At 45.3% G+C, this 27,398-nt stretch overlaps 1 protein-coding gene across 3 annotated transcripts in view; it reads right to left on the reverse strand.

Moving 5' to 3' along the window:
- Nucleotides 1-27,398, reverse strand: part of PIWIL4 (piwi like RNA-mediated gene silencing 4) — a 55,927-nt gene that overhangs the window by 21,648 nt on the left and 6,881 nt on the right. For all 3 annotated transcript variants that reach the window (XM_019483635.2, XM_019483637.2, XM_019483636.2), the window contains exons 6-10: nucleotides 24,786-24,866; nucleotides 22,843-23,040; nucleotides 20,004-20,115; nucleotides 17,340-17,463; nucleotides 10,024-10,141 (exon numbers count right to left, since the gene is read on the reverse strand). In XM_019483635.2, coding sequence (XP_019339180.1) covers nucleotides 10,024-10,141; nucleotides 17,340-17,463; nucleotides 20,004-20,115; nucleotides 22,843-23,040; nucleotides 24,786-24,866 — 633 coding nt within the window. The remainder of the gene's footprint in view (nucleotides 1-10,023; nucleotides 10,142-17,339; nucleotides 17,464-20,003; nucleotides 20,116-22,842; nucleotides 23,041-24,785; nucleotides 24,867-27,398) is intronic.

Consider the following 27,398-nt stretch of genomic DNA (forward strand, 5'->3'; position numbering starts at 1 on the left):
AGTACTTAGGGTCAGAAGGGTCCTAAACAGATCATCAGGTCCGACACCCTGATAAGTCCATTACGTTCTCTGTTCTATGGTGACTGGGGGTCATAGCTTGCCAAAAACATCAGGTACAGGTGACTTACATTAAAAATCAAGACAGCCACTTGTGAACAGAATAAGCAGCAAACAGCAAGGAAGGAGACTGCCTATGTATTCCCCTGAAAAGGGACCCAGGAAAGACTTATTTTATTTTTTAAAAATGGGAGTACGGAAATAGCTTCCACTTCTTGAGGGTGCACAGAGAGGCGAGTCTGGCCAAGAAGAAATCAGTTGTTGGAACCCACAGGGTATATGCTCTTTGTACTCCTCCCTGAATACTAAGAAGACTTCTGGGGTATTTCCAGATGTGCTTGAGGGCGCTGCAGGAGGTGCTTTAATTAGCAAGCCACATTAATTAAAAGCACCCGAGCATCATGTGTATCAGTGTCCCTGTGCTGAAAAAACGGCAGGGTGGTGCTTTGAACTAAAAGCTTGTCCAACAAGATTTAGTTCAAAGTGTCCCGCTGCCATTTTTCAGCACTGGACACTGATACTCATGATGCTGGAGCATATTAATTTCTGCACTCCAGCAGACTTGATTAATTGAGTCTGCTCTGACAGACTCAATTTACAGCATGTCGGAGCAGCCTTCCTGCACGTGCTGGTGTGCTAAATACAAGCCAGTGGCCATACTGGAGGAAAATGTCCAGTGTCTGGAGGTACAACAACCTGTGTTTCATAGCATCAGAAAAGCAGACATCCACAAGCCAAAAGATTTTGCCCCAGATACAAGGAGAGAAAGCACTAAAGTTGGCTGGAGAATAAGAGAATTTCTAACCCCCAGAAAGTGAATCACAAAACACCCCATACACAAAGGGATGAATAATTGCTTTCTGGATCTCAGCACTGGTACTGCAGACAGCATCTTGGGTAACAGCAGAGGATGGCATCAGTTCGAAGGAGTCACATATTCCCCAGGAATAAGAAGGTCATGACCACCATACCCAAGAAAAGAACTGGGGGAAGGGGGCATGCTTGAGAACTATTTAAAAAAAAAGTACCTAATGGTTGGCTTGACCTGACTACTGAGACCTACTATGTTTACTGTATTTATTCAATTCCAAGATTAGTTCCCTCCGCTTCCCCCAATTCAACACAGGGGAAAACCCCCTAATCCAGCTGCTGTGGCCATCTCTGGCCCCAGCCCCAGGTAGGAGCTGGAACTGCAGTTGCTGCCTGCCCCCAACCACCTCTGCACCCCATGTCTCTTCCCCCTGGAGCCTCATGCCCCCGCTCCCCTGCCTTGTCTCCTCTTCTATCCCCCTTCCTCTCTTCTCCCACCCCTATGCCACAGCCTCTGTTCCCCTGCACTCCTCCTCCTACCACCTGCTTACCTTTGCTTCAGTGCCAACAGGCTCCACACTTGCTCCAGCTTAGATCATGGAGCACAGCCTCAACCCAGTCCTGTAGCAAACGTGGTGGCTTTGCACTGCTGGTGCACATCTAGGCCATGCTCCATGCCCCAGGCTGGATCAGGGATTGAGCCTGCCAGTGCTGGAGCAAGGGTAAGCAGTGGAGAGAAGACAGGGGGAAAAAGGGAAGGGGACCCAAAGCTGCTGGCTCCAGCATGGGAGGAGGTGTGGGGGAAATAGGGAAAGGCAGGTAGGGGAAGAGCCAAAGTGTGAAGGTGCAGAGATGGGGGAAAACACAAGGAAGGGATATGGGGGGGGGGGGGGGGGACAGGTGGCAAGAGGCAAGTTGCCTGCCCTCCCCACTGCCTCCCTCTATCATTGCTTTCCCCACTGCACTGGCAATGGGGATGTATTTAAGACAATTCTCCAATAATTAGATTCTATACATGAAAAATTATAACAATGTATACATTTTCCATGTGTAGAAGTTAGTTATTTTAAATTCAGGGTCATCTTGGATTTGGGTAAATACAATACTTGCACGCCACATGTACTATTTTCCCAAAAATCAGCCCTCAAATAGTGGGGAAGCTAATTTTCTTCACTGTAATAGAAGCATAGAAGAACAGAAGCATGAAGATGCTGACCTGTAATGGCTACTACTGTTCTCTGGGCCAGCAAGCAGCAAAGGTGGAGTCCAGTGTTCATCCTTTCAGTGTTGGTGTTGAACTGGCAACAGCTTTTGGCTGAGCAGCCAAGAGCTGTTGCCCATTTGGCAGTGGCTGTGAAAAGGGTTGCCCCTCCTTACCAGTGAAAAGGGTTGCAGTGGCTGCCCCTCCTTAACAGTGAAAGGATCCCAGATGCAGTCTATAAAGCCACTACCATCAAGTCATGCCTTAAAACGTGGCTCTTCTGTAGTATAAGCAGTTCTGCAAACTCATGGACTAGATGGGTTGTGAGTTGTGGTGAGTGCCCTTGATTTGGCTAAGAGTTGCTTGCATCCTATTTTTACTGCCCTGTCTCCACAACAGAATTTGCCTGAACAGACATGTTTGCTGAGGTCAAGCATGGTACTACATTCAGTCAGCTCTCTGGTATGACAGTGGAAAACTGTTTTTCTATACATTCTGCCTTTCAAAAAAACAAGGTGCATGTGTTATATGAGAAAATATGGTGTGCTGCTTGCCCATAGCTGAAATTCAGGACATTTTGTAGAGAGGTTGTTGAGACTCATCAGCTCCTCTGACAATGTCCCTTTCCTGTTCATCCATGTTGGCACTAATGATACTGCCTGATATAACCCTCAGCATCTTGGAAGAGACTATGAGAATGCAGCCAGAGGGGTAAAGAAATTGGAACACAGATAGCATTTATCATCAGACAGCATTCTGGGCGCCACACTTCAAGAGGGATGCGGCTAGCATTGACAGGGTCCAGAGGAGGGCCACTCGCACGGTCATGGGGCAGTGGGGCAGGCCCTATGAAGAGAGGCTCAAGGGCCTGAACCTATTCAGCCTCCACAAGAGAAGGCTGAGAGGGGACCTGGTGGCCATTTACAAACTCACCAGGGGGGACCAGTAGGAATTGGGGGAGGCTCTGGTTTCCCCTGTGCACCACCCGGGGTTACTAGGAATAATAGCCACAAATTGTTAGAGAGAAGGTTCAGGCTGCACATCAGGAGACATTACTATACAGTTAGGGCTGCCAGGCTCTGGAATGGGCTCCCAAGTGAAGTGGTACTCTCTCCTACCTTAGGGGTCTTCAAGAGGAGGCTGGACAGATATTTGGCTGGGGTGATATGACCCCGGCACCCGTTCCTGCCTGGGGAAGGGGGTTGAACCTGGTGATCTGTTTAGGTCCCTTCTGACCCTAAGCACTATGATACTATGATCAGTCCTCCCTCTCATAGGCACTGATTTTTATTTTTTGAGTCATAGCCTCACTGTCATGCATTTGCATTTTCACATACCTGCATTTTTGCATGTTTCCTTCTATTTCACACAGGAGAACACACAAATACCAACAGACACTCCTCGTGCCTGAAGAAGGGCGTTTGTAACCAAAGGCTTGTAAAGAACAATTTTTCCAATTGTGTCTAATAAGCAATATCACATCTACCCAAAAAACCTTGTCTGCCTAGGAAAACAGGAACACATTAATAAAAATACATGTAGTACAAACTGCCTAGGGACACTGTAGCATCTTTTTATGGGAGGTTTTCTTAAAAAGGGTAGCATCCGTTTTGGCTGGTTCAGATGCAATACCTTCTGCTGTGCAGGAGTTGAAGTACATGGCCCCTTCCTAAACTACAATCTATGGCAGTGATGGACAAAGTATGGCCCGTGGACCAAAGGCAGCCCAATTGATTGACTCTAGCCCACAGCTGTCCCCACAGCACTCCGCATGGGGCTGAGCCCCATCCATTCCCACCAGGGGCATCTCACACCATGCTGTGCTCCCTTGTGCACCTGCCCCATGGTCACTGACAACACCAGCCCCAGCCAGTCCATACAGCTTCCCAGTGAGGCTGCTCCTTCTCCCAGCAGGGCTGCTCCAGTGGTTCCTTCTCTTCTTCCTGCTGCTCTGTACTGGGCCAGTAGGAAGCTGTAGCCAGGTAGCTCCTTCCCCAGCATGCGAGGCTCCAGCACCAGTGCCAGCTCTAGCTCCCAGCCGCCTTCCACCCATTCTGCCCATCCAATGCAATGAGCAGTCGCCTGTGGGGGCTGAGCGGGTGGAAGATGGCCAGGAGCTGGAGCAGGAGCCCTGCATACTGGGGCAGGAGCCGCCTGGCTGCAGTTTCCCCCCGGCCTGGAGTGGCTCAACAGGGGCAGGAGGAACCACTGGAAGTGGAGGGAGCCAACCAGCACCTGGGTGGCTGCAGCACCAGCAAAGGCACCCCATTGGGAACTGTGCACACTGGCTGGGGCCATTTCATAGTTGGTAGGGTTGGAAGGGACCTGAACAGATCATCAAGTCCGACCCCTGCTATGGCAGGAAAAAGTACTGGGGTCAAACGACCCCAGCAAGGTGTTTGTCTAACCTCCTCTTAAAGACCCCCAAGGTAGAAGCCAGCACCACTTCGCTTGGAAGTTGGTTCCAGGTCCTAGCCACCCTGACAGTGAAGTAGCGCCTCCTGATATCTAGCCTGAATCTACCCTCTGCCAGCTTGTGACCATTATTTGTAGTCACTCCTGATAGTGCTTGGGGGAACAGGGACTCCCCCAATGCCTGCTGGTCCCCCCTGACTAGTTTGTAAATGGCCACTAGCTCCCCGCACAGCCTTCTCTTGTGGAGGCTGAACAGGTTCAGGTCCTGTAGCCTCTCCTCGTAGGGCCTGCCCTGCTGACCCCTGATCATGTGGACCCTCTCAATGCTGTCCACATCCCTCCTGAAGTGCGGCGCCCAGAACTGGACGCAGTACTCCAACTGCGGCCTGACCAGTGTCGCACAGAGGAGGAGGATCACCTCCTTGGATCTGCTTGAGATGCATCTGTGGATGCATGACAAGATGCGGTTGGCTTTCCTGACCGTGTCCCCACACTGTTGGCCCATGTTCATTTTGGCATCAATAATGACTCCAAGATCCTTTTCTGCCTCTGCACTGACAGGAAGGGAGTTCCCCATCCTGTAGGTATGCTGCTGGTTCTTCCTCCCCAAGTGCAGCACCTTGCACTTGTCAGTGTTGAAACCCATCCTGTTCTCATCTGCCCACCCCTGTAACCTGTCTAGGTCCAATTGCAGCCTGCTCCTCCCTTCTAGCATGCTCACATCCCCCCACATCTTAGTGTCGTCAGCAAATTTGAACAGGGTGCTTTTTACCCCCTCATCCAAGTCACTGATGAAGATGTTGAACAGTGTGGGTCTAGGGATCGAGCCCTGGGGGACCCCACTGCCCACATCCCTCCAGGTCAAAAATGACCCATCCACCACCACAATCTGGGTGCGGCCCTCCAGCCACTTAGCGACCCATTTGACTGTGTAGGTGCTGATGCCACAGTCTACTAGTTTTTTTAATGAGAATGGGGTGGGAGACAGTGTCAAAGGCCTTCCTGAAGTCCAGAAAGACTATGTCCACCGTGACACCTGCGTCTAAGGATTTTGTGACCTGGTCATAGAAGGCCATCAGGTTGGTCTGACAGGACCTGCCTCTAATGAACCCATGTTGGTTGCCCCTGAGCATAACCTCCCCTGCTGGCCCCTCACAGACATGCGCCAGGATAATTCTCTCAAAAAGCTTCCCCAGGATTGAGGTAAGACTGACTGGCCTATAGTTTCCTGGGTCCTCCTTCCTCCCTTCTTTGAAAATGGGAACCATGTTGGCCTTTTTCCAGTCCTCTGGCAGCACACCAGAGCACCATGAGTGCTTGTAAAGCCGTGCCGGGGTCCCGCAATGACCTCTGCTAATTCCCTCAGCACTCTGGGGTGGAGATCGTCAGGACCAGCTGATTTAAATATGTCCAGTCCCTCCAGAAGTTCCCTGACTAGGTTCTCACTGACCCTAGGCCTGGGTGCGCCTGCCCTGGGGCCTGAGGGGGTCTTGGCAGATGGGCTGATCTGGCCCCTGCTCAGGAAAATGGAGGCAAAGAAATTGTTAAATAGGTTAGCCTTGTCATCTGGTGCAGCAACCAGATTTCCAAGCGTGTCTTGCAGAGGCCCCACGTTACCCGGGGCCATTGGTAGGTGCAGGGCAGGTGCAGGTGGGAACACAGTGTGGGCTGCTCTAGTTGGAAGCAGGCAGGGTTTGGCCCCATGCAAAGCACCAAAGGGGCAGTCATGGGCTGGGACGGACACACACACACACACACACACACACACACACGCACACACACACACACCACTGCATGCCTACATTTCCCCCCCCCTCCCCCCCAATACAGGTTTCCCTCAATTTATGTGGTACATTTGTTCCTGGAGAACGGCGCATAAACTGAATTTACATAAAGCAAACCCACTTTATTATGTAACCAACAGGTATACCTATCCATGGCTGCAAGGGAGGGAGTGAGTGAGGCTGGGACTAGGGAAGGGGCAGGGGGAGAAGGGTGCGGTGCAGCCCGTCTGCAGCAGGCAGCAAAGTAGTGGAAACTGTGAGTGGGTGCAGGGACACAGCTCTTGCTGCTACACATCCAATGGAAGGGCCGTGGGGCTGCGCCAGGCTCTTCCTGGGGGGCTGAGTGCCAGGGAGAACCCAGTGCCACCGCCAGCCCCAGCCTGCAGTGGTAGCCTGCTGTCATCCAATGCACAGATCCAGGAGCCCGTGCCCCCTGGGAAGAGCCCGACGCAGCCCTCCAGCCCGCAGCCCTCCCAGGGGGCACATAGCAGCAAGAGCTGCACCCCCCCTGCCTCACACCCCGCACCCACTCACTGCCTTGCTGCCTGCTGCAGCCCAGAGCTTCCGCTTCTCCCTGCTCACCCCAGCCCCTGCTGCAGCAGTCATAGGAGCAGCCAACGCCAGCTGCCTACAGCCGCTGGGCTGCACTGTGCTCCAAACCTCCCAGGGCTCCACTTCTCCCCACTCATCCCAGCTGCTGCAGCAGACCCGGGAGCAGCCAACACCACCTGCCTGCACCATGGCAGGGCGCAGCCCAGGGGCTGGGGTGAGTGGGGACAAGTGGAGCTCCAATGGCATAAGAGTGAATTTACCTCGCATATAAGGCATTTTGGGGTAGAAAAAGGGTAATCGCATAAGAGTGAATTTGCATATACAGAACCCATGTAAATCGAGGGAAATCTGAATACAAAAGTAAGACTTTGTTTTGATCTATTATACAATTGCCTCTATATACACTACTCAAAAAACATAAATAAGGACAAAAAATATTTTTTTAAATAAAATTAAAATGTGTTATAGTAGCTGCTTTTTAGTACATGATTTTTTTTTTTCTATAATTTTTTTAAATGATATCTTTTGAAAGACTGTGTGTGTAGAGCCCTCAACAGCTCATCAAAACTTAAGCGGCCCGCCAAGCAAAATAATTGCCTACCCTTGATCTATGGTCTACAGCAAACTTAGAATGTCAGACAATGTATTTTTTAATCTATTTTAATTTCTCAGACAAGAAAAAGTAACAGCTGGTTAGAATAGTTATCTAGAGTATTCAGTAATGTTAAAGTCACAAAACATTGTAAGTCAACTAGTCTTCACCAGCTAGTGCACTGTAAATAAAGCCACAAACAAGAATTATGGTACTATTACTCCATCTAGGGGTCTAGTCATATTGTAAGTCATGGTGCGACTTACATGTGTGCATGGTGCGTACAATTGTTAAGGATCCAACACTGATTTGAAAGTGGTGTTCATCTTAAATACGGTAAGATGGTTTCAAGCCCAAAGCCTGTTTTTGTCTCTTCTTAACCCCTGATTTCTCTCATAGCCATAAAGCTCCCCTATTCTTGTCCTCAGCTACACAACTCTTATGCTTTTCTTCTCAATACATTTTCACTCTGACACATAGCTTCACTGCTGCTCTTATGCTTATTTCCCCTCTTGTCAATACTAATCAACATTGGCAAAATATAGACCTAAGTATTGAGTCCAGTAGAGACATTTAAGAATAAAAATGATTAAAAATAATTTCTACTGTATGAAAAATGTTAGATATTATGGAATCTTGTCTTATAATAAAGCAGAAGTTTTACAATACCCACATAAATTTCTGTATGCTTTGTCATTAGCAATAAAGCATGAGAGATGAGGTATACTGCTTTCATCAATCCATCCGAAAGCTTAGCACAGCTGCATGGGGAAACTATTCAGCGATGTAAATAGCATTATCATTCTTTCACCCCCTTCCATTTCCAAATAGGAGATCTATACAGACATACATACATAATTCTAATATAATATATGAAAACCTATACATATTCTACCTATATGTATCCCATATATATATACGAGATGCATACATGTGTATGCATGCATCTCATATGTATATATACACATACATACACACAAACTCACATGTACACGCACACACATTTATCAATTTAAAAGAAAAATAGTTAAACAGTGCTTAAGTTACTCACAACACCCCCACATACTGATCTGAATATGATAGTTTCTATGATGCTCATTAATGGTAATCAGTGTCAACTCACCCATTGACTTCCATAGCTGCAATACTGAGCCTTCAACTGAAAAACTGGCAGTGCTATAAACTGAGCTAATATGCTACTAAAAGTTTATGGCTGTTATAGCTGCTCAGCTATTAAGCAAACTTCTGCAGAAGACTCTTAATGATGCATTCTCTTGTTTTTGGTCCCTTTACAGTATGTAGGGGGTAAAAATCCCTCAAAAATAAAAAAAACAACTATGTCATGGGCCCTAATTTACAAATGATTGTCCCTGGCACACTTCCAATGTGCTATGACTATGGCAGAGAAAAGAATAACCTGTATTTTAGTTGCGTCTCAAAATCGTTCTCTGTAAGCTTGAAACCAGGCTACTGTATGATTCATGAACCACAGAACTGAAGGGTTAGAGTTAGAAAACAGGGATCATCTAACTAAACCCATTCCCTCTCACCCCCCCTCCCCAAAACACGCACAGAAAGGATATGCTTCCACTCCATAAAAAGAGTTTGGATACAAATTTGTAAAAACATCCAGTGAGGGAGATGTCACAACCTCTCCGGGCAGCTTGCCCCATTACTCCGCTGTTCTGATGGGAAGTTTTTCCAACTAATTCTGTTTTTGCTGTTGTTTAAACCTACTCCCTCTTGTCCTGGCCTCTGTGGCAAAGGACAATCATTTTTGTCACTCTTCCTTATAGCAACATTTCAAATATTAAAAAACAGCTAATGTGTTCCCCCTTAAACTCATCTTCACACTAAATACACCTACTTTCTACAGCTTCTCATATGGTGACCCTTTGTTCATCTTTATCACTCACCTCTGGATCCTCTCCAGTTTCTCAACATCCTTCTTAAAATATGGTGCTCAGAATTACACTAGCTAAATGAACTAATACTCCAAACTAACCAACACTGAGTAAAATTGTATTATGACCTGCTAAGTTTTGCATACAATGCTTCTGTCAATGCAATCCAAATTTGCATTTCTGACACAAACACAGGGATAATTCCTATTGCCTTTGTGATCCACCATAACCCTCAGAAGATCCAAGTCTGTTCAGTTATCTCCCATTAAGTACTTCAGGAAAGAGAGTCAAATACCCGTGTGTGGAACCTTACCATCATCTTTGTTGATTTGCATTTTGTTGCCTATTGCCCAGTTCTGCACTTTTTCATGATCCCTTTGAATTTTAATCATGTCACCCTAAGTAATTGCAACTGCTCCTGGTTTTATATCTTGTGCAAATTGGACCAGAATGTTTTGCAGGATTTTCTTTTTTTGGAGTGCTCAGGTTTTCAATAATCTTTTCTTCCTCTTCTGCATTTGTATAGAATGAGATGGTGCCTGACAGTCTAGTAAGGCATAAAAGACCATGAATTGTCAGCGGATCACATCATCCCAACACTCATTTTACTTAGGAGCTCAGGCAGAAGTCTGATTTCCATCCTAGAGGCAGGAAGGTAGCTGTTGAGGGTTTATTTTTATATTAACTTTAGTTTTTACATGATATTACCTCTGAATGTTGTCAGTGAGTCTTGACAACCTCTGCTGCCTACGCTCAGGATTCAGGTGAGTTTCCTGAACCAAATCCTTCATCAGTCGATAGTCAGCTCTTGCCCGACTGGTCAAACCTACCAATGAAAGTGAAGGCAAAGTATAAAAAACAGAATGTCTGTGATAGATTATAGTACCACATACGGTATTTTGGGGGGGTTAAATGTGTTTATAATAATAATGTTGCATGCCTCAGTTTTCCTGAATAGCTTGCACATAGAAAAAGTATAGGTTAAAAGAGTTTTGTGAGGATCTACTGAAGTGCTCCGCTAAGGGGGAGTAGGCCAAAAGAACAGACCAATTTACATATGCTGACACACCATAGCCCAAGTAGATTTTAGCCCCAACACCTTGAGACTGCTTTTCATGCCAAAAAAGGGACTTCAAAGATTCAGTGCCAAGAGACTGTCTTGAAAAGGAGAGAGAAAAACATGCAAGACAAGGAGAGTAAGGTCTTGAGACAGAATAGTGTGGGGAAAGAGGGAGGCAATATTTACCTGACAGGGACTCTCTCGGAGTAGGCCTAGACCTTGTGACCAAAGAACTCTGCTTGATGTACTGCTGTTGACCAATAGAAGTTGGTTTTGTTTTATGAAGCAATCTGCTTTGCTGCAGACTCTCTAGGAGCTAAGCTAGAAGGTAGCTCCCTGGGGAGGTCAGAGACCACAAAGCCGTATCTCAAAGTCCAAGGAGTCAAGGGCTCACCTACTCTAGAAGTAACGCCTGAGTTGACTTCAAGTAATACTCAAAGAAACTGTATGAAGCCGTGGGTCCCAAGCAAATGCTTCCCTGGGGAATCAATGACAACGTCTTTCCACAACTTCTTAAACAAACATATTCCAGAAAAGGCACTGATCTCGAGTAGTTATGATCATCCTGGTGTCTAAATGTGATGGATGGATGGATGGATGGATGGATGGATGGATGGATGGATGGATAGCAGGGTTGTGCGAAACAACTGTTCCATTTCGTCTTCAGTTTCGAGGTTTCCACGGAACAGTGTTCTGTTTCCAATTTCATTTTGATTCGAAACAGCTGTTCTGTTTTGCTTTGTCGAAACAGTGAGGCTGTTTCGACAGTGTTTCGAGATTTTGCTTGATGGGGTCGGGGGCAGGAAGTCAGCCCAGCTGGGCTGACACCCCATCCCCGGTGCTGCAATCAGGCAGGGCCAGAGAGTTAGCTGGGCTGACTCCCTGCCCCCACCCCATCGCAGCGCCGAGGGGGAGGAACTGAGCCCAGGCTCAGTTCCCTTCCCCTGCACTGTTATTGGCTTCCTGCAGCCTGACAGAGGGAAACGGGGAGACCCAGGGCTGCTCTCCCAGCTGCTGCTGGAAGCGCAGCACTGGTTCTCCCCTGTCTCTCACCACCTTGCTGCTGGCTTCAAAACTCAAAACGTTTCAAAACTTTTGAAACGTTTCGACTAGCCTCATTTTGTGTCGAGGCTGTTTCAAAGCCCTTAATTTCAATTTGATTTCGCTGTTTTGAGCTCAAAATGAGTCAAAACAGTGTCGAATTGAAACAGTCGGTAAAATTTTGCACAGCCCTAATAGATAGGTAGAAGCTGCATCCTGGTTGGACTCCTTTATGCAAGGCACTGTATAAATGAATAGGAAATGACAACTCCTATCACCCAAACCCTTCTAATTTAAAGGCTATAAGAGTAGAATAAGATAAATGAGTGGGCTGGGATGAGGAAAGGAAAGTTGACAAAAATACTTAGATTCTGCTATGAACTAGGCATGCAATTCAGTCAGAAGCAGTAGCTACACCTGTAATTGCACACACAAAATGCATACAAACAAAAGAAATTCCCCGTAAAATAATGAAGGCCAATCCTTTCCTTTGATAGACAAAACCCAGCATGCCATGGTGCAATTTGCCTAGTCCTGGGCATGACCTCCAGACTAACTTATTGGAAGTCTGTGGGCACTGAATACAAAAGAAAGATGAGGAATTTAAACTCAGGTGTAGAGTATTGTTGTCTGTGAATCTCTTGGCTGTTGGGGAACTAAATGGTGACATCCGCTACCAGTCTTGGAAAAACACTGGCCTTTCTTCTGCCACATCTTAAAGCCATTGCCAAAAACCCCTCTGAAGTGTCTAGGTTGATAATAGCCATTAGATTTCCTTCTACCACACAATGCCTAAATCACAGATTACTGAAATAGGAACCTTTTCCTCCTTCAGATTTACATTAAAATTATGTCAGGTATTGTGCCCCCATGAGTGTTTTCACAGTGTGCCACAGACACCCTTACTGGCATCAATTTATGTACCCTTAATGTATACAAGCAATCACACTTCTCTCAGTACGCCAGATCGTCACAGCACTGGCTAGCATCTTAGTGTGGCTCCTTCTCAATTTTAGATTCTCTGCAGCAGAGTCCCCTTAGCTTAATCTGGTGTAATTGAATCAAAATGATCCAGGTGATCCAAAGTTTTTGATTTGCTTCAAAAATAAATATCAATCCAAGAAGCATAACTGTTTATAACATATTTCCTGTGGCTGCCTATTTATGAATTTTACATTGGGTAGGAATTATATTCCAATCTTGTCCAATACTGACAAGGAGCCAAAATATGCTCTGATAAATTTGTATTCACTGGATTCATCCCAGGTTTAGATTAAGTCACAGTAGACAGGCACACTATAAAGGAACAACAGAGAAGCAAGGAAATGCTTATTTCTAATCACTACCTCATATGCAACATAATCAGGTGTTTCTTTAGCAAAAAGATTTATACTGTTTGTTTCATGATTTTTTCACAGCAATTTTGAGTGCTGGCTCTGCATGCTCTATAAAATGTTGTTTTAAGTGTATAATAGTTTGTGAGTAGACTAAAATAAGAGGTCCGTTTCCTGCAAGGGAAACAAGAAGTTTCTCTTGATTATTAAGTATCTAAATTATAAGCCTACGCCCCCTCTCCACTGCGGCATGTACATACAACTACATCCATAAGCAATTAAAGAAGCTGTGTAGTAAAAGGGAAAATAATTGTTAAATGCTGACAAAAATGGTCAAAGTAAAAGGCACAAAACCCTCATAAAAATTCCAAAGACCTATATTAAGAGAGAAGTTGCTGTACTGATCTAAGGTTTCTCTTTCTGAAATGACAGAGAAGCACAATGGAGGCAAAGTAACGTATGACTATACTGAAAAAACAAAACCATAGTCCAGGCCTATTTTGTGTCAATCACTAATAAAAAAAAAATCTCAGTACTTACGGACAGACGTTTTTCTAATTAAATGACCCACTTCCACCAACTTTCATTAATATTAACAACATAGTTCTTTCTCAGAGCATCTTCAAGTCCTTTTATTTATCACTAGCATTTGCATATACTGTACACCATTAAAAATGTCTCCCTTACACGCCCTATTTGCTTGGATGCATGCTATCTGTGATACTGCATGCAGGTTGGTGAGCCCGCTGCCTTGCAGGCTGCCTTTGTTCCCTAAGGAGCTCTTCAACCAGTCTTTTAAATACAAAAATATAGTCCTTGCACCAAGCAAACAAAACAGCAAATAAAATCTAAGTATCCAGAGCTGGAAATGTTCCATGTTTCTGACGTTTCACAAAATGGTCAGCCATAAAACTTTCCCTCTGTCCCCAGTTAGCCTTGTGCAGGCAGCAGGAAGGGCCCTTTGGCTCTGGCCCAGCACAGTCGTGGGGTCCCTTTGTGGCAGCAAATTAATTGAGTCTCAGTACACCTCCCACCTGCAAACTGCTCCTTCACTCATTTTTATGGCCCCTGCTCTCTTCTCTGGGATTTTAAGCTACTAGTGGGATAGTCCCTCACTATCCTAAATGCTCACAGCTGGACTTCAACAGTGCTGCCTGCTCCCTCTTATAGGGCCAGACCACCCTCTTAGAGATACCTTTGGGGGCTGTTTTACATATTGGGGTATTTGTACCATGATCCATCAGCTACCGCCTTTCTCCATTATGATTTATTTAAAGTCACTGAGGATACGGGTACTCAGCTAGTAGCCAGACACCTTCAGAACAACATGCAGGTGCTCCAGACTTTAACAAAACCAAGACCTTCCCCCTTCATACTACTTAACTAGATGTTCACCTCCAGCATGTTTTGCCTCCTTTCTTTTCTCTCTCTCGGTGATGGTAAGGATTTCCAAGAGGTTAATTTGCATACTCCTCTCCATCTTCTTTGCCGGTTCCCCAAGTTATCCAGGATCTGTGGAAAGGTGCCTGGTAAACTGCCACCAGTATAAATGCAGACGAAAGCAAAAGGAGTCTCTCCAACTGATCTCAAAATCTTATCTCTTTCTTGTAGTGGTCAGTAGGACTGTGCGAAGCGGCAAGTATTCGCTTTGGATTCAGTCAATTTGGAGGGACAGTGATTCGAATCACCATCCCGATTCAATTCAGACGAATTAGATCCGAAGATTTGGCACCATTTCAAAGATTCGGCCATAGACTAAACAGGCAGCAGTCCGCACCACACTGGACACTGCTGGCTGCCTCTAGCTGGTAAGTCTGTTGTGGCAGGTGGAGGGGGGAGGGAAGGGATGTGGAGGGGGAGATCAACACCCCCACAGCGAGGGAGAGATTTGGGCTGGGGGGCATGGGCAGAGTCGTCCATAGGGGTGTGCAGGGCTGGAGGGCAGCTGGAGCCAGTGGAGTGGGGTTGAGGGGGAGGAAGGGGAAAGAGGTGGCAAGCAGCCAGAGGAGTAGCTGGAGCCAGCAGTGCACAGCAGCAGCAGAGCCGGTGGGGCTTGGCAGCGGCAGCGCATGGTGACTGCTGCAGGGCCTGTATGGGACCGTCCGCGGGGCCTGGGGCAGTCACCCTGATTCACCACTCCCACCCCCTGGACGCGGGATTCAGGGAGGGGGGCTCCTGCCACCATGCGCTGTTGTTCTCAGAGGGCATGGGAGTGAGCGTGTGCCTCTGGATCTGTGCAGGGCGGGCCACACTCTGGACAGGCAGTGGAATGTGCTCAGAGCAGGGGCTATGCCCTCCTGCCACTCACCCAGCTTACCCATGCCTCCCAGGCAAGCCGTGGCTTCGCCCCAGCTGGGTGAGCAGCAGCAGGGTATGGGGGAGGGTGTGTGCACCTGGATCAGGCCTGGCCTGGTGGCAGGGGCTATGGGACATTTTAGGGTGGCTGCAGCCCCCCCATAGCCCCTGCTCCACTGCACTCTGCAGGATGGGCAGAGTCAGGGCTGTGCTCTGGGCTGCGGCTGGGGCTACAGCCCTGGCTCCACCCGCCCACAGAGCGCAGCCCGGTGGCAGGTGGCTGGAGCTAGCCTTCCAGAGTGCGGCCCGGCCCGGCCCGGCCCGCGCAGATCTTGGGGCACACGCCCACTCCCGTGCCCTCCCAGACTGGCAGCAGGCAGTGGCAGGAGCTCCCCTCCCTGAGTCTTGTGTCCCCCTTCCCCAGCTGGGCAGTTTGTCCCAGCCCCCACCCCAATCCCTCCCTTGCTGTGGGGGTGTTGATCTGCCCCCTGACACCCCTTCCCTCCCTCCCCCACCCACCACAACAGACTTACCAGCTGGAGGCAGCTGAGTCCAGCGTCCTCGAGGATTGCTGCCTGTTTAGCCTATGGTTGAATCGCTGAATTGGGCCGAATCATTTCTGAATTGTTTTGGAGGCTTCCAATTTGATCCGGCACTTTCAACTGGTCTCCCGTTTTGATTCGGATTCGGAGATTTGGCCGCCAAATTGGGCCAAATCTCCTTCGAATTGAATCAGCTACCAACGGTTCACTCAGCCCTAGTGTCCAGGTTATGTCACTAACTGATGACTCTCATCCCTGTTAAACAACATTTATCCAATAAAGATCACAAATTCCCTCAAGCTCTCACAGAAATACCACTGCTTGTAGTTCAGTGGTTCATTAACAGATGTTTTGGGTCAAGACAAGCCCTACTTCCCAAGTACGAATTTTTCGTAAACTCCCTAGATCAAGACCAAACAGTAGATCAAAGCCACACACATGGAACAGAGAACTCAAGAATTAAACAACCCCAACCCCACATTCTTAAAAATCATGAGAGACCCAAAGATACTCAATAACCTGGACAAAAGTCCCATGGAAACTCTGCTCTTAGCTGCTCATGTCCTTCCCCTCGCTCAATTAATCTGACACTAGAAGATAGCTTGGTTTCCTTCCATCCCAACCTGTTAGCTCTGAGGGGTCTCACTGCAACTCACAGATACCACATAGGCTAAAATAACCTTGACCGCTGAAGGGAATTCTTCTGTCTCATGCTCCGAGATCAGTGACAGAGCCCTCTAAGCTCTTCCAGAAGCAAGGGACCTTATATTCTCTTCTAAACACATTTTCTTTAAAAGAAAAATAACTTCGGGACAACTTTCCAAAAGACCAGCTCACTCCAGAATGCAGCCAGTCCTCAACAGAAGACAACTCTGGCTATAGCAATGGCATTACACTGTTGTGCAAGGGCCAATGAAGAGAACCAGGCAGCTGCTCACTCAGTAAAAACAAATCTATCTTGTGGCCTTTTACCCATTTTTACTGGTGCAACACAACTTAACTCAAGGGAACTGAACAGTTGTAAAAACTGGCAACTATCTTGTCAAGTCAGTCACGCTTGGACAAAGTGTTCATCAGTAGCTACCAAACAGAAGGCTACTAATATTTTACAGATTGCTACCCTAACGTTTTAAACTCACTTTACCCAGGCGTAAATCTCTATACACAGTACAAACTGTGAACCGTTCATCCTATTATTTTCTTGGGTGACTTTTTTTGCACTTCTGCCACCCTCCAGTATATTTTTTTTTCTAGTTTCCAAACAGATCAAGTATCCAGGGTATAATGGAAAAGACAAGAGACTCTGAATTACTGTTCTATCGCCTACTGCAGCACTCTTCACACAGCATCTGGTTTCCATCCTAATTTAAATGCCTTTTTTTTTTCCTCATGCAGATCATATGGCAAAGTGGGATGGAAGATTTATTAAATTGGAAAGCATTTAGTATTACACAAAACAGTTTTATATTTTTCAATGACACTATCAAAGAAAAGCAACTAATTAAATGACAGAGTGAAGTGCATAATTTACAGACCTACCTTTTGTAAGCTAGAAATAAATCCATTACTAGAGTGATGCCATTATCATTTAAATGCATACCTTTATACAAACATGTGCACACTGCTTTATACTGAGTCAGCTTAATATGCTGGCATTTTGCTCATTAAATGCTCTCCTTGTCCGCTCTTGCTGTCAGATAACTTCAGTTGGCTGTTGGATTGTATATGATTTATAAATTACATGCTGTTTACCTGTTAGATAGCACAGCTCAGGGATCAGGTGGACGATACGAGGCTCAATGCTGTCTTTCTGTTTATTTTTCAACCGGCTAACAAGCATTGGCTGATTTAGATCACTCAGGACAACTTCATACTGCTGTGAATGGAACAGGAAGAGAACAAGATAATCAGGAGCAACTGTAGTGTGTTCCAATAACTAGTCAAATCGGCTCACAAATTGCAAGCAATTCCAAAGCCTGTATTTGGAGCTGTACAATAAAACCCCATTCACTTTGTCAACAAAAATTATATAAAATAACGTCCCTCCTGTGGTACAAAGGGAATGGAAGGCTGCCTTCCCTAACCAAACAGGGACTTCTTTCATACGGACAGATTCCTCTGTGATAGAGCTGGCAGACTTTTCTACACCAGCAATTCCTGGCTTTCCAAGAGCAGAGAGCATACTGGGCCTAAAATTATATTTTTCCAATTATCCGTGGCCAGCAATTATACCCTAGGAGTCATAGCCAGCTCAGCATAGCTTAGCAGAGCCTGGATATGGTTCCACATTTCAAAAGGTGCCTAAGGCTCCCCCAAGATTCATAGATGCTAGGGCCGGAAGGGACCTCAATGTATCATCGAGCTTGACCCCCTGCCTGTGCCAGGAAAAAGTGCTCGGATCATGTGACCCCAGCCAGGTGCTTGTCCAGTATCTTCTTGAAGATCCCCAAAGTAGGGGAGAGCACCACCGCCCTTGGAAGCCCATTCCAGATTCTGGCAACGCTTACTGTGAAGAAGTTCCTCCTGATGTCCAACCTAAATCTACTCTATCAGCTTGTGGCCATTGTTCCTGGTTATTCCAAGGGGTGCCCTGGTAAACAGAGCATCTCCTATTCCCTGCTGCCCCCACCAGGTGAATTTGTATACTGCCACAAGATCTTCTCAAGCAAATCCCGGGACATCGTTCTCCCGTTGTACTCAGCCTTCGTGAGGCCGCAGCTGGAGTACTGCATCCAGTTTTGGGCTCCACAATTCAAAAGGGATGTGGAGAAGCTTGAGAGAGTCCAGAGGAGAGCCATATGCATGATCAGAGGTCAGGAAAACAGACCTTATGAAGAGAGGCTGAGAGCCACGGGACTCTTCAGCCTGGAAAAGCGCAGGCTCAGGGGTGATCTGGTGGCGACCTACAAAATTATCAGGGGTGTTCACCAGGATCTGAGGGGAACATCTGTTCACCAGAGCGCCCCAAGGGATGACAAGGTCAAATGGTCACAAACTCCTCCAGGACCATTTCAGGCTGGACATAAGGAAGAACTTCTTTACTGTCCGAGCCCCCAAGGTTTGAAATAGACTGCCACTGGAGGCAGTTCAAACACCCACTTTGAACATCTTCAGGAGACATTTGGATGTTTATCTTGCTGGGATCCTATGACCCCAGCTGACTTCCTGCCCCTGGGGCAGGGGCCTGGACTCAAATGATCTTCCGGGGTCCCTTCTAGCCCTAGTGTCTATGAAATCTATGAAGATCCCCCCTCAGCCTTCTCTTGCGGAGGCTGAAAATGGCCAGGTACCTCAGCCTTTCCTCATCGGGCCTTCCCTGCAGGCCTCTAACCATACAAGTGGCCCTCTACTGGACCCTCTCAAGGTTGTCCACATCTGTTTTGAATTGCGGCACTCAGAACTGGATGCAGTACTCTAGCTGCAGCCTGACCAGTACCGCCTAGAGGGGAAGCATCACCTCCCTGGACCTATTCGTGATGCACCTACTAATGCATGACAAAGTGCAGTTAGCTCTGCTAATTGCTTTGTCACGTTGATGACTCACATTCATCTTGGAGTTGACAATGACTCCAAGATCTCTTTCCGCCGCTGTGCTGCTGAGAAGGTCATCCCCCAGCCTATAGGTGTTGATGATTCCCTCTCCCTAGGTGCAGCACCTTGCACTGGTCCTTGCTGAACTGCATCCCGTTGTTCTCTGCCCACTTCTCTAACCTATCCAGGTCTGCCTGGATTCGGTTTCTTCCCATCAGTGTGTTTACTTTGCCCCATAGTTTCGTGTCATCTGCAAATTTGGACAGAGTGCTTTCCATGCCCTCATCCAGGTCGCTGATGAACATAGTGCCCACATCTTTCCAGGTCAATACCAACCCATCCACCACCACTCTCTGGGTATGACCCTTAAGCCAATTTGCCACCCACATGACTATGTAATCATCTATGGCACAGCTGTTCAATTTGTTTATGAGACTAGGATGGAATACTATGTCGAAGGCCTTCTTAAAGTCCAAGTAGATTATATCTACTTTGACTCCTGCATCTAAGCTTTTAGTGACCTGGTTATAGAAGAGTGACCTGATCATTCAGGAAAGGACACATAGTGGGGTCTGGTATATCTGGGATTCCAGCCCTAGGTTTTTATCCTGCGCTTCTAATAACATTACTCAAAACTGGAACATAGCAAAAAGTTACCAAAAATCTATAAAAGTAATCTTAAATATTAATACTGTAATGCTAATATACATCATGGAACTAGCAATATTTCCTTTTTTCTATTTAAGATCCCTTCATGCACATTCGTTCTTAACATAAGAAAATCCACTCATGCTGATAGCAGCTGTGCATTCAGAAACCAGTAATATAGAATTTTCTTTGTTTTATGATTATTATTATTATTTGGTAATGGCTTACATTACTCACCTGTTTATAATAATCAACATAAGAGATGTCAGTGCCATCTCGTTTTGGAAAAGTGTCAGTTGGCTTCACAGACCAATTGATATCATCAATACGGTAGGTTTTGTTGTTATACCTGGAAAAAATGCAAACTTGAGAAGGAACTATATGTTCTTGCTTACATGTGGCACAAACAATTCTAGCCCTAGGAATACCATAGAAACTTGCCCATTTGGTTAAAAAAAACAAACAAAAACAAGTTTAGAATGAAATACTGAATTTCATCAGTAGGCTATTGCTTAGCTGCTTTGTGTGATGTTACCTTCCATATTTTCCCAGAATATAAATCTTATGTCTTTATTCAAACACAGAACATAAACTGCTCACAAAGATAAGTCTTATAAAATACAACTGCCAATAACTTCACAATATGCATATAAACTTAACAATGAGATGTACAAATAAGCACATATTTACTTTACTATCGTGGTAATCACTTTACTGACAACAAACTGTGAGTTTAAAAAAATGAAATTACCAAATCAGCGAAGACTTATACACGTGCTAGTCTTAAGCAATCTACTTGGGTCAGAGTGTTTTTGTTACTTCTGATAACTTTTCTTTTGCCACAGATTTATTACTCTTTTCTACTTCTTTAAGCAACTATTTTTTAGTTCCATAACGGAGTTAAACAAAAGGCATTGTTTTGTTACCTGTTTCTCTCAGACCTGAGGAAGGACATTTTTTTCACCCCAAAGCATGTCTAACATCTCACCCAACTATACAGTTGTGTTAATAAAATACATCATCTAACAAACCTTGCTTCTATGTATGAATTGATGCCACTGTGATTGCTTAAAATCCACAAAACCAACTACATGTACAAGCCTGTAGGATCAGTACCCAAATTCTGAAACAACCATGTTCAAAAGGACAGTGCATCTCTCTTATTTCACCTCCTCTTCCTGGCCAGGAAGAAGAGGTTCTGCGAATGGAAGTGAAAACAGACTAAACAGTGTCCTCCCTCTCCCTTCAAAGTGGTGTTGGGACAGTAAGCCAAACCCTCATACCTGAAAACTAAAAAAAAAAAAAAAAGAAAAAAAAAAGTTCCTGTGTGGTGCGCACAGCTTTAATCAAATAAATCAATGCCCCACGTGCATCCAGATTAAGCTTTTTGTGTGGGGAGAAGGGAAAGGAGGGTTCCTGCCCTAATCCCCAGGGCCCAAATGTTTACACAGGTAAATAACAGTTAACCTAATTTTTCTGGAGCCAGTAAGCTCACAGTGAGCAGGGAGAAAACCTCAATAGCCCCTGAAAGGTAAGAAAGGCTAGGGGAGAACAACTCCTTTTAGCCTCACTTTCCAGAGGAGCTTGTTCTGGATGTGCTTCCTTTTCCAATAATCTCCTGCAGAGAGGCAGTATGTCCACATGTAGCAGCAGCTCTCCCCCACCTAGTCTTTTAAGAGGTAGCCAATACAACACTTCTGCTTGGTGTTTACCATGACATGTCTCAACATATAGGAAAGGTCTCATGCTCCTGACATTTTTTTCCTATAAACCTCTGTTATTTACTATCTACCCACCTCCTGGCACGTGTATGCTTAGTTTGTGACTGGTAACAAAACACTATGCCCTTTGGTAACATGGCCCCTTTCTTTTTAATTAAGAATAAATGCTCTAGAGCAGGGGCCAGCACCCCCCCGGCATGTGTGCCAAGCACTGCACGCAAGGCCATTTTGCTCAGCACACCACCGCTAGCCTGGGCTCTAGGCAGCTGCTACCAGCCATGAAGCCTGGGCTGCTCCCAGCAGGCAGCTGGGTGTCTGCAAGCCCAGCTGGAAGCAGACCGAGCTCCGTGGTTGGCAGCAGCTACCCAAAGCCTGGGCCGGTTGCAGACAGGAGGCTGCAAACATCTGCTCCGGCATTAGCTCCATGCCGGCAGGTGCACGTGCGCCTCGGAGCAGACAGTGGGGGGGCCTGAGGCACTGCTGGCACAGAGCTGATGACTGGGCTCTGGAGCTTGGTGCAGCTGTTTGTAGCCAGCCTGGGCTCTGGGCAGCTGCAGCAAGCAGGCTGCCAACAGCTGCGCCAGGCTTCACAGCTCCATGCTGGCAGTGACTGCATATGCACCTCAGAGTGGATAGCAGAAGGGCTGTGCTGCCTCAGGCCCTATCCCCACCATCTGCTCTGAGGCGCACATGCACCCGCTGGTATGGAGCTGATGCTGAAGTCCAGAGCAGATGTTTGCAGGCTCCTGGCTGCAACTGGCCCAGGTTCTGGGTAGCTGCTGGCAATCATGGAGCCCGGTCTGCTTGCAGCAGGGCTTGCAGCCAGCAAGCTGCCTGCTGGGAAGCATCCCGGGCTTCGTGGCTGGCAGCAGCTGAGCCTGCCTAACTCCAACCCGCTCCAAGCCCAGCATCTGGTTCTGTGTTTGTCTGCCTCTGTGTGCACACACGTGTCTGGTTGCAGATGTTTGTGTGCATGTGTGTGGTCTGGGTGCGTTTTTGTTCTCTATGTTTGTGCATGTGGTTCTCTGCTGTGCACGTGTCTGGTTCTTTCTCTTTTTATTTGTTTCTTTTTTTCTCTCTCATTGCAACATGCTCAAAAAAAAGGAATACAGAACAACAAAGGCAACGTTTATGATTATTAAATATACTAATATGCAGTGCGTCCTGCCATGTACCACTCCCCCTCTATTTTTTTTTCTGGCATGCCGGCACTCCAAGGTAGACATTGTGGTTTTTTCGGCACTCAGGCCAAAAAATGCTGCCTACCCCTGCTCTAAAGCCACCAGGCTTAAAAAGTTCTAGGTGACAAAATGCATGAATCCACATCACAGCAAAGTAAAAGGCAACATCTTTACCTGGTCAAGACAATGAGCCCAATTAGCTCCTTTTCACATGTTTCGGTGAAGCGTGCTCTGTCACACCTTGTATACAGGTCAGTCATGAACTCCAAAACAGTGTCATTGCAAAGCACTTTATGGCTCACATCAGCACTTAACATTACTCTGCTCTCAAACTGTGAAATGGAAATGGCAAATCCTGGCCAGAGAGTCAGCCTTAGGGAATACAAAGAAAAATATTTTCCAATGCTATTTTGTCAAGCACAATGTTCATTCAGAACCAACAATGTGGTGTCACTTTCCAGTTAAGTTTTGTACTTAGTTTTGTAAGTATTATTGCTACTCAGGTTATTAAACAGTGGAAGACCTTTCTTTCATTGATGAGCAAAACAAGTGGATTTGTTAATACTGTAAAATCCAATGCTGCTAAAACAGATGTGAGGATGTGTGCTACTTTCTGAAAATAACAATAAACCTGTTATCAGTCATGTCTCTTATTTGCCTTTTTCCATCAGCTGAAGTCCTCAGGATTACTTATGATTTCTTTATCCAATACTTTTTTAATATTAAACACATGCACTACAAGGGGAACAGACAGGACACACAGCAAACAGCCTAACCATTATGTTAAATTCATGCACTCTCTTATGTGCGATATCTGGGATCCTATAAATCTTTAATTCTGTTTCTGCCCAGTAGGCCAGTTTCAAGAGGGTAGGTACAGCGCACCTCATCCCAACAAAGCCTATAACCTTGTTGCTGGAGCAGGTAAAAGATACAGCTTTGAACCCCCTCAGGCTGGGCCCAGAACACCCCTCATTTTCTGAGCCAATATTCTGTACCCACAAACACACAGGACTAGAAGGGGCCACCTCAGCTATCAAGTCCAATGCCTTTTGTCTGTGCACACCTCTTTGTCCTTCCCACACACTGCAGCCACTCAGCATTCTCTAAAAGGCCTTACAAGTAAAAAAGGTACCACAAGTAAAAAAGCAGAGAAGGCAAAGAACCCACCGCAGGACCAAGAAATTAGCTATATTAAAATATGCTCAGAGAGGAGCATGCATGCATGACATGGTGCTTGCTAACCTGACCTAGGGAAGTATTCCTTCCACCCACCAACTCTGGAGATCTACTTGGTCCAGAGATTATGAGTTAAACACTCCACCCAGGTACCACTAGGCTGGTTCATAAAAGTTCATCACCAGCAGTGTATTAAAATAAAGCAGGTGCCACTGCACCTTGTGAGGCGTCTGTTCTTGCTGACATGTGTTAGGCATACTCCAAGTATGCCTATTCTGATGACAGGTGCTACCCTGTATAGGTTGGGATCTAACAGGGCTGGGCAGAAGCTAGGCACCTAGCTGCTTGGGTCACAAGAATCCTAGTCATGCTCAAAATGGCAATTGCAGGTGCCTCTAGAACTTGTAGGCCAGATTGGGGGGGGGTGACACATGTATAACTGGGAATTATACTGTTTTATCTTACATCCACACATACCTATAGCCATGGTAAAGTACACTATACCTCCACAATATGGAATAAGTGTGAATAAGTGTGCACGTGCTTGTGTGCACATGCCTATGTTGGAGGGGTTGGGGGGAACATGACACATACAAAAGGATAATTCTTGACATGTAGAAAAGTTCAAGGGAGACAAAAATGCACAAATATGCAAGGAATATAGTTAGCGCCCTAGGTCCTTCAAGAATCTATATTATTAATTAAGGTTATCTAAAACACAATCATAAAGTCCAGACTTGCATATGGTGCTGGGTGTTCTGTTTATATGTATGGTTCAGAAATCATGTACAATGGAAGACCTCATAAAGTACAATAAATGAGCACAACCATGTGTAACAAAATGGCCAAATGTGGTATAGAGATATGAGAAGATGAAGACCATAAAGCATTGTCAAAAGCACCAAGTTCAGCAGGGAGAAAACAAAATAAAAACTTACCTGTGTTGGGGAATTACCACTGGTTCTGAAGGACTGTAGAAGTTCTGTCCAACTTGATACAGGGACAACTTTTTCAAAACCCTGTGGAGCAACACAGATTTCTAAATGCATCACATAACAGAAAGTGACATCAGATAAACTTTGGTCAAAGAGAACATCAATTATGTAATAAACCAATAATAACTTTAAAATTAAGTATTAAGTTAACCAAATTTGTATCAGGCTATAAACAGATGTCGAGTTTGTCCTGGATCAGACAAACCCAGGGTCTGCCCAACACCACCGCCACCTCTGCCCCCCTCACCTGCCCCTGCCACGCCCCTTATCACTTATCCTCCAGCCCTGGCTCCAGCCCCACTCCAACCTGGGGCATGGAGTACTTGGTCACTTTGGCCCCAGCTCTGGCTCCAGAGCTAATGCCAGATGGCCACCACCGCAACCACTGCTGTGTGGCCAGGTAGGGGCCAAAACGATCATGTGCTTTGTGTCCTGGGTTGGAGTGGGGCCAGAGCTGCAGCTGAAACTGGACCCAGATGGTAAGCAACAGGGAGCAGGGGGGACGACAGAGGTTGCAGGGGGCAGGCACCACCCAGGAAATCAGGCACCAGGGGCACAGGCATGGTGGGGCAGAGGAAGGGATGGCAAGTGGCAGGGAGGCAGATGCTGTGCAGGGGGGGTACACACCAGGGTATGCAGGCACTGGGGAGGGGCAGGGTCAGACTCCCCTACTACCTGCCTCCTACCACTGCCTGCCCTGCTGCAACACTGGGGGCAGGGTGACAAATTCAAGATGACCCTCTAATGATTAGATTCTATACGTGGAAAATTTAACAAATTCCTAAATTTTCCATGTACAGAATCTAATTGAGGGGCATCTTAAATTCAAAGAGGTCTTGGGTTTATGCATATACAGTATATCATCAAACAAAAATTGACTTCTAATAACTGCATGGGTTCAAAGAGATTATTTGAAACTAAAAGTCAAAATGTACCAAGTAAATCCCACAATTTATGGTAAAGAAAAATAATAAAAAAGGAAAAAGGCTAATCTCCACTTCACTAACAAGTAATCAAAAGAAAAAGAAAGCAATAGTTCAGAAGACATCATCAGTTATAATACTTTAGTATGTAAAGACCCCAAAGCAAAAACTACTCTAAATTTCAAACTCTGATACTTATTTGGCTGAAACAAGAAATTGGTTTGTGTGTGTTATGAAGATTTACATAGTGTCATAAAGCTACTTTTATTGAGATGTCATCAAGTTACAGTATATCTGCTGTGAAGTCCAAGAAACAAATCCATCTTGATTATTCTTACAAAACAGATTATAGTCACACACACAAAGAAATAGCTCCCATATATGATCTATTTGGCTCGCACCCTAAGGGTCTGGGAGAAAAAGCAAAAACCTGCACAAGTTCAAAGTTCAAGTGGAAAGTACTACTACATCTGGAAACCGTAAGTGCAACTGTAGCTTTAAGAGTAGTCAACAAGTTGAAATAGCAATACTTTCTTGATGTTATCATCACTTGCTTTCTGAATTGAACAGATACACCAGAATCCCTCCACTTTTACTATACCAGTCCCTCCCTCTTGCACTCCCCTACCCTCTCCCACACACAATAAATGTGAGAAAATGTAAGCATTAAACAGTGCAGAGCAGTATTTTACAATAGGTTTGATTGGGAAGAGAAGAAAGACAGAACGGTCCTAGATTCCAACACACAAAATCTTTAATAACCAGCAGAAATGCATGTACAATGTCTGTCCTTATTTCCATTAAAACAAGTTTCTCCTTAATAATAAAGCATTCCAAAACAATAACAGTCAAACCAATTAATGAACTTGTGCAACGGTTAGACTTACTCAGCCTCAGTTATCTTGCTTTATTCCACTAATTGGGCATTACTTTTAATAATCTAAAAATGCAAGGCTTCTCATGTCTTACATTCTAATTCAAGTTATAATCAGGGATCCTGGTTTCCTCTGATAAAAAAAAAAATCCTTAATTTTCGGATTAGAAAAAGTAACCCAAAACCCACATTTTTCTATGATTAAAATGAAACACCACTAATATATAGATGTTTATATATAGATATATATAGATGTTTATATATAGATATATATCTATATATATATACACACATCTCTCTCTATAGATATATATATATATATCTTTCTATATATAGATATAGAGATTTATATATATATTAGAGAGAGATTTATATATAGATCTCTATAGGGAGATATTTATATATATAGATGTCTATAGAGATATATATATATATATATATATATATATATATATATAGAGAGAGAGAGAGAGAGAGAGAGAGAGAGAGAGAGAGAGAGAGAGAGATTTATATACATCTCTATAGATCTATAGAGATTTTTTTATATATATATATATATATATATATATATATATATATATAGAAAGAGAGAGAGAGAGAGAGATTTATATAGATATAGATATATAGATTTATATATAGTGGTGTTTCATTTTAATCATGGAAAAATGTAGGATTTGGGTTACTTTTTCTAATCCAAAACTTGGGGATTTTTTTTAAATCAGAGAAAACCAGGATCCCTGGTTATAACTGAAGAAGAAA

Source organism: Alligator mississippiensis, chromosome 1, assembly GCF_030867095.1.
Source record: "Alligator mississippiensis isolate rAllMis1 chromosome 1, rAllMis1, whole genome shotgun sequence".
NCBI classification, from domain to species: domain Eukaryota; kingdom Metazoa; phylum Chordata; order Crocodylia; family Alligatoridae; genus Alligator; species Alligator mississippiensis.